This window comes from Morone saxatilis, unplaced genomic scaffold (assembly GCF_004916995.1).
Source record: "Morone saxatilis isolate NCDOM2014 unplaced genomic scaffold, NCSU_SB_2.0 Contig21, whole genome shotgun sequence".
NCBI lineage: Eukaryota > Metazoa > Chordata > Actinopteri > Moronidae > Morone > Morone saxatilis.
Window position 1 is genome coordinate 10,111,772 of NW_023339774.1, and position 8,177 is coordinate 10,119,948.

General features: G+C 38.0%; 1 protein-coding gene across 1 annotated transcript; it reads right to left on the reverse strand.

The window, feature by feature from the left end:
* Positions 1 to 1,224: 1,224 nt before the first annotated feature.
* Positions 1,225 to 7,876, reverse strand: swi5 (SWI5 homologous recombination repair protein). The gene is made up of 5 exons (XM_035667486.1): positions 7,610 to 7,876; positions 6,985 to 7,033; positions 6,798 to 6,901; positions 6,488 to 6,582; positions 1,225 to 1,649 (listed from the first exon to the last, which is right to left on the reverse strand). The coding sequence occupies exons 1-5, from the start codon at positions 7,705 to 7,707 to the stop codon at positions 1,585 to 1,587; spliced, it is 411 nt and encodes a 136-aa protein (XP_035523379.1). The 5' UTR covers positions 7,708 to 7,876; the 3' UTR covers positions 1,225 to 1,584.
* Between the last annotated feature and the right edge of the window lie 301 nt (positions 7,877 to 8,177).

An 8,177-nucleotide genomic window follows, 5' to 3' on the forward strand; every position in this document is an offset into this window, starting at 1 on the left:
TCATCATTTGTTTGAATGAAATTCCTCAGCATACTCATTTGAAACCTCACTCACAAGGTTCAGCAAGTTTGGCAACCGATAATGTGAAATCTTGGGATCATCCAATACGCGCAACATGAATGATTGAAGGGATTCTTTTAGGCGTCTAACATTGTTTTGTTTGTTTTTTTATTTTATTATTTTAGTATGCGTTACATAGTGTCATTGATAATGATATTGTTATTAATAATATATCAATTCATACTATATATATATATATATATATATAAATATAATATAATTTTCATATATAGCAGTAACACTAAAGACTAATAAAGTCAGTTTTACATTATAACCATGTGAGCACTCCTCTGGTACATATGCACCACACTGACTACAGCATGTGAAAAATTGCTGAAAAAAGAGATGCAAAGGTTAGGATAAGATAAAAAAAAAGATGAGCTTTGACCCGCAAATGAGACATTTCTGTGCTTTGTTTTGCGCGCACACACACACTTCATCATACAGTCTTACAACAGACACACACACACAGTCAAACAGCATCATCAGGGCTGTGAAGCTCCTCCGCTGCTATCCGTCAGAGAAGACACATTATCAGTGGTTCTCAGACAGATAAGGGCACACCCAGTGTATTATGCCACTAGTCTGCGTTCTCTGTGCAGTGTATATACTGCACATTTCAGGCAAGCAGAGCAACATTGGGGAGGTTTTTTTTTAAATAAGGGAAATAGGTACCAAACCTTTTATTTATATTTAAACCATTAGCTAAGACGAACAGGAAGCTGTAAACGAGTGTGACAGTTGCCCAATATCCCTTTCCCCTCCACTAAGATGTTTTAAAAAGTGACACGGTGGTGACCTGGCCTGACCTATTTTTAGCAGTTACACTTTCACTTGATGAATGCACCTACTTAAATGGCTGTGTGAAAAGATTGACAGTTTATAGTGATACCTTGTGACATAGTTCCACACAACTGTTTCATTCCACAAAATAAATGCTGTAATTACAGTACGAACTCTGTGTCTCTTTAGTTTCCATTGTGTGTTCAGTTAACAATGCAAATGGGAACATACTGTCTGTGGTGGTCTGAGTGCCTTATTTATGACATGTTACTGCCAGCATACAAAGCATATTATACTAAGAGCCAGTACATTTTATTCTACAATTTAAATTGACACTCCAGCCTTTCCAATAACAAACCGAGAAATAACTGACAAACTCCATTTAGATGTTAGAAATGTTTAAACAAAACAGGTCCTCTCCAAGTTGCACAAGCAGGGTAGGACAAACTCATAAACATTTGTAGCCTGTCACAGCCTTAAGTTACCTACAAGGGTTTTAGTAGGTGGCCTGTTTCAAATATCAGGCCTGCCTGCTGGACTAACACCGTTCTGGTCTCCCTTTGCTCATTAATCAAATCTCTCCTCTGTGAAAGAGGTGAAAACAGAATCACAAAGAAAATGGGCAGATTTCTGCCTGAAGGAACAGGGGTTAACACCCAAACCCTCTCCCCTCGTTCTGAAGAACCATTCTCACCACTGCATTTTCATACATTTTTTTTTTCTCAGTCTTCTTTCCCTTTTTCAGTCATCGAGTTCCAGACCAAAGTGACTGTAGAGATCTCGTGTGGTGGTCCCCCTCAGAGCAGCTGCAAGACAGAGCAAAATGGGGGTTAGGGCCCTTCAGCAGATTACAGGGTCAACTCCCTCTGGTCTACTTTTCAAACAATCCTAAAGACACTGAGCAGACCAAGCTCACAGTACCAAACAAAATATTAACAATATAAACATAACACTTGTACTCTGTGTAAAGACTTTATTCAGTAGCTTAAAAATATCTATTGAAAAAGACATAAAAAACAGCTCATCTCCATCACCATTTTTATTGCAGCTTAAAATATTAAATCTTTTAAAATAAGGCTTTCTCATAAATGAACCTTGTGAAAGCATCATTTACTATATGTTACCTCACATATTTGACAAATTAGCCCTACTAGCTAGATCTCTGCCTCTTTTACATCATACACAACCAAGCTATGCTGAGCTGTGCCGGGCTGAGCCTGATACAGAGACCAGTTGTCTTTACTGTTTTTTCCTATATACAGGGCTGACAAAGCTGTAGCATTTGTTACGACAGCATGCTAATGTGCTGCACTGGGAGGATGCAACCAGGACTGAAAATGATTATATCTTCTTATCAGTTAATGCATGAATCTTTTACTAATAATTTGTAGTCATAAATATAAAAAAAGATTATGACCCATGCTAATTTTTCATGAGTAGCTTTGATAACTTTCACCAGCAGTCAAATACGAATAATCAATAAGCAGAAAGAAGCAAAGGAAACATCACATTGGAGAAGGAGAAGCAACTGTTTGGTATTTTCTCTTGATTTATAATTCTCTTTCACCCTTATCCTTACCTGGTTTCCCCGGCCTTGACTTGAATAAGCAATAGCTCAGCGCTTAAGTGATGCAACTGTGCTGTTGGAGTAAGGGGGTTGAAGGCCTGGAGCTACAGAGGGGTTCATTGTTTTAGTCTGGATTCGTGAGGAGTTTTCAAAATTTGATTAATGATATTTCAGTTTAAAAAGTACTGTACCTGAATACTATACTAATCTCAGACTACAGAGTCAAATTAATGGATTTTGTCATATTTATATACTGAATACATATACACTGATTATAAAAATTTGAATCTGTCAGGAACACTTAACTGTTACTTAACTGTTTAATGATGCGTGAATGTCAATGGAGAATTTCTCATTAAGGAAATGAATAGATTATATAATAGTTGGACGTGTGGAAATGGGAATATATTAAAAGCTAAAAAAAAGACATTTCTTGAGAGATGTGACAATGACCTTAATCTTGACCGACAGACGGACATGGTGGAAGACAAAGGGACAGTTGTCTTTAAAGGGTACTGCAGGGCATCTCCTCTTGTCTCCTCTCTCATTCTACAGCCTGCCCACCCTTCTCCTCCCTCTCAGAATAACAGCATACAACAGCAACTCAGTGTTTTAAGTATAGACTCTTTGTGAAAGTGTGTGTGTGTTTGAGAGAAAGTGAGAGAGCAGAAGGGGGGGGGCACAGAGGATGATAGCATGTGTTTGTGTTTGACAGTATGTCAGTGTATGCATGTGTGTGCATGACAGACAGAGACTGTAGTTGTGTGTGTGAGTGTGCGCGTGTGTGAGTCATGTGAAAGACTGCTATTGTGTCAGAGGGGAAACGCCACCCCCATTCACTAAGTGGTCATTATCATCCTGACTCTCCACTGTACTGAGAGAATTTAAAGAGATAGCAAGCTTTTAACTCATAATATAGATATAAAATAAGAGATATGCCCAGTTTTTTTACACTGAAGTGTGAAATAAGTGACATTAGAGCATTCATTGTATATAATATGTGTGTTGTTCCTGTGTATAAAGATTAGAACACTAAATCAGGCGGATTTTATGGCACACACACACACAAGCATGTGCATGTCAAAGTGGGTAAAAAGTCATGTTTGTTATGACACACACACACACAGTCCATAATGTGACTTGGCTGTGATACACCAAAACCTCCCTAACAGTGTGAAATGTTTGAACTTTTTCACACTTAATCAAGTGCAGCACATGCACAGTCACAGATATATTTCAAACACACACAGACTTTCAAATATATAGGAAAACAAGATTTTTTTAGTGGAATATAACATTCATAGGTATGTTTTCAATAGTGTATAATCACCTTAAAATAAGAATCGTTGTGTTTTTATCTACAGCTGCCTCGGCCACCATGTTGAACTGCCATGTTTCTTCAGTAACGCAGCATTTCGTAGTCACCATTGCGCTTGGAGGGAAGACTGAAGCCAGGGAGTTGCAATCTGCACTGCATCGCTAGATGCCACTAAATTCTACACACCGGACCTCTAATTATTAGGTGTTTTAAATTCGGAAAAGGTGAGCTGGTACCACGTACGCTACGTCAGATGCACACATACACACACAAAATCAATCAGTGTTGCCAACTTGCTGACGCTAGATTTAGTGATTTCTCAGGCCGTATCAATTTGATTTCTAAAGAGCGACTAGCAACAAATTTAGCGTCTTACATAGACCATCAGGTAAAAGGTGAGGAAAGGTTCATGCTGCACAGCTTTTTGCCCAAAGCGTTGGGGTCTCTCCCTCTCCTCAGGCAGTCATTAGGTGTGGCAAGTGGGGCATGTTTGACCTTCTGTCTCACCTTTTCTTTTTTTACCGGATACCTGGATTAGAGTGTTTCTATAGCTTATATGTAAATAGTTGGTTTGAGCTTGTAAATATTTAGTTTGTTTGATATTCTCTGTCCCTTAGTCGATTTTTTTTGCTTCAATTAAATTAAACATGATAATAATGTTCTAAGTGTGTGTACTTAAATGTCCATTGCTGTATACCAATCAGACAGCTTTTTAGTTTTTTTTTAAATTTATTTATATATTGACCAAACAGAAATAAACAAGAAACAGTAGCTCAACCAATGACTAAAAGAATAATGAAAACTGATTGTTGGATTGAATGATTGCAATTTTTTATTCCTATATAAGTGCAAGGAACTAGCAGAACTTCAATGGCGGACCAAAGTGAGTCCATGAAGTGGTGAGAGTTACTGAAATAAAGTTACAAAACTATATTCATTATGAAGAATGGAAAAAAAAGTCTGGGACAGTTGAAAGCAGAAGTTGGGACAATAAGAGCGTCATCAGTAATGTATGATGACAATGCTGCTGATCAGTATTAGCCAACATATGACTGGACATATAAAATATATAATAAAAGTCGCTCAGTGGTTTATTTAAGCTGGATGAAGTGGGAACTTAAGTATAACCAAGCTGACCAAAATAACAAAGGCACATTTTTCTGTCAAGTGTTAATCTAATAGGAGTGAATGTAGGACCAGTATGTAGGACTTAATCGCATCTAGTGGGGAAGTTGCAGATTACAGCCATCTGAATACAGCTCAGCCTTTCAAACATGTAAGAGCCCTATCTAGAGCCAGTGTTTGGTTTGTCCATTCTGGGCTGCCGTAGAAATGTAGCTTTTCAACATGGCAGACTCCATAGAAGAGGACCTGTTGCCTCTAAGGATAAAAAGGACTCACTGTAAGGTAACAAAAACACAAAAATCCCTATATTCAGGTGATTATACACCAATACACCTATACACCAACATAAACCTATGAATGTTATATTCCATTTCTGCAATTGATCCTCCTAAATGTTACTCACTGGACCTTTGAAGGCTGACCAATGCAATCTAAATGCAAATATAATCAGCCTTGTGTAAATACTTTCAAAGTCAAATGAAAGACTGGCTTTGGCGTTTGTTTCAGGTGTCGAAGGAAAAAAGAAACACTCTGTTGCCCTCTGGTGGCTGGCTGTAGAACAACTTGAATCTCAACCAGTCTCAGTGTGTTATATTAGACTTAACGAAGCCCATCATTTTTAGTTCGCAATTTTCCTTCAAGCTATCATGGTAATGCCTAATCAGTTAACAGCTTATTCAAATGTTTCCTTCGGTGATATATGTTTAAATAACACAAATGTACATTTTAGCACACATGGGCATTGCTGCATAGTTTTAAGAGTACACTTTTTTTTTTTTTTTTTAAACAGACAGAACAATATTGCTATAGCTACAATATTGTAATGGTGCATACGTGTTAGGTAAAGACTGTGACAACAAGAACAGCATGTGACTGTGTGGTAAATATGATGTTGCGTGTGTCTATTTACATTTATATTCATTTAAGTAGTTTTAAAAGATGTGATCACACCTTTGTACAGTTTGTTTTCTTTGGTCCAGAATACACCAGAAAAGGACATATTGTATGTCTCATCTAGTGTGTTCAGGGTTTTACACTGCCTGATTATAAATGAGCCACGAGTTGTAAACATGAGTCACATAGACAGACAGACAGACAGACGGACAACTCATTCAACTCACAGTTTTTAGCTGTCATCTTGGAACACTTTTTTTTTGTGTGTGTGAGGAACCCGCAAAGATATAATTGAAAATAACTCATAAGTCACGATGGCAACTGGACGCCATCTGTCACGAAACAAATAAGCCCACTGCAAACAGAGGGTGGGGAGGATTCATCCTATAAATATCTGCCGCAATCAGCAGACATGTCCAGCATTTTAATTTCTATGTATTTTATTACAAAACACCCCACTACCCATAAACTTTGGTAAACTCACATCAAACATATTTGTTACCTGGGATCTAGAGAAGCAAAAACTCATGTTAATTATACAGAATCTCTTTTTGAACTTAAATTCTGTATATGGTAGAAAGGAGAGGACTTAACATTCGCCTGTGTATAACTTTGTCTTGAAGTGTAATGTATCTGACCACAATTTTAATATAATAATCATTCAAACATAAACATGTTAAGGTAATACTATGCACTTTTAAATGTTCCTGAGACTAGTGAATTAAAACTATTTTTCTTACCAATACGGCCCAGGAGTGACTGTCCAATGTCTTTGATGTCATTGTATTCATGCAACATATCAATATGATGCTCCAGCTCCTCTACACTGTATCCCCTGGGGAAACACACACACACACACACACACACACAACTGGTCATACATGCAATATAGATACTATAGGGCATTATTTGTGGGGACATTATATATCCCCCTGTCCCCTAATGCTAAACCAAATCATCAACACTACATGCTTAACCTCAACCCATACTATTCAAGTTGGACCTCAAAGACAGAAATACAGGAAGACAAACACACACAGCTGTACTCACTCAGCTTCCAGCTGTGCTATCTCTGTGTCCAGCTGCTCTCTTGTCCTCTCGAGCTCTGCCACCTCCTCTGCAGGGCTAACTTTAAGACTCCCAGATACTTGAAGCTGTAACAGACAACCGTGATACTGGCATGCACGTGTGGCACTACATATAGGATTTATATGTATGAGAGGGGGGGTTTACTTACAGGTGATTTGAAATTGGAGTTAACTCTCCTACACTTTGAGAATGGAGTTCTAGGTAGAGAGGGAAGGGGAAAACTATTGTTAAAGACAGGATATATTTCACTGGATGAAAAAATGTGTAAGGAATACAATTTCTTTGAACTGGTTATTTCCCTCAGTATCCATTAACTCTCCCCTAATGGCCAGCGATAGCAGTAAAAGCTGCATGTCTGTGTATAGACACAAAGACAAGGCCATTTACCATCATATCATCTATGTAAACATACATTTGGGATTTGAAGCCAAGTATTCATCAGTTTCCTAGTTATGGCTAAATAACGATAATGATCAAACCAAGGGTCAGATTACAAGCACAGGGAGATATCTAATGTTTTGCTTTTGGTCACAAAGGTTAACTAATACAGATGTCTGTCTGTCTGAAAATAAAAAAAGTGGTTGTTGTTGCTAATATAACAACTAGTGACAGTAACAACTTAACACCGTTAATGTTCTGCATATATCGTGGATCAAGGCTATGTGACAACACATTTTTAAAGTGATTGATTTCAACTACTGCTTGTTAACAGAGTAGATAGTAGACGACGTAGCAGCCAGCTAGCGTTAGCAACACTGGGGCTAACAGGTTACCTTCTCAGTGCTGCTTTCTTCAAGTCGTTGCCCTCCGGTGTCGAAACTGGACAATTATTTGCACTACAGTGAGTTTCTGTGGGCTGCTCTGTGCTCATACTGCCTTAAATGTTCTACAAATATGTATGTTATGGTTGATATATTGCAGTAGGAACATAATATATGAACAGAGTAGGAAGTTTGCAATTCGCGGCTGATGGGATGCGGACTCTGATTGGTTCTTGAAACCGAGAGGCGGGACTTATAAGTTTGGTTACCGTGGAAACAACCTATAGACAGTATGGAAATGGTGACTTCTGACGCTCTTCAATTTGACGGAATGATTTTAGAGTATTTGAATATTAAGGCTAGCGTGAATCACTTTCAAAATAGATATTAGTTAGATTAGTATTTTATCTTTTTATAGTACCAGACACTTCAGGTTTGGCCGGAATGTGTCAACAAAGGCACTATCTTTATTCAACCACCAGATGGCGACAAAGTATGGCTTAAGCTGACTCCTTTATTTCTGTTTTCATCACATCTTCAGCTCTCATAACGCTCAAATATAGAGTCTCTCTCTCTCTCT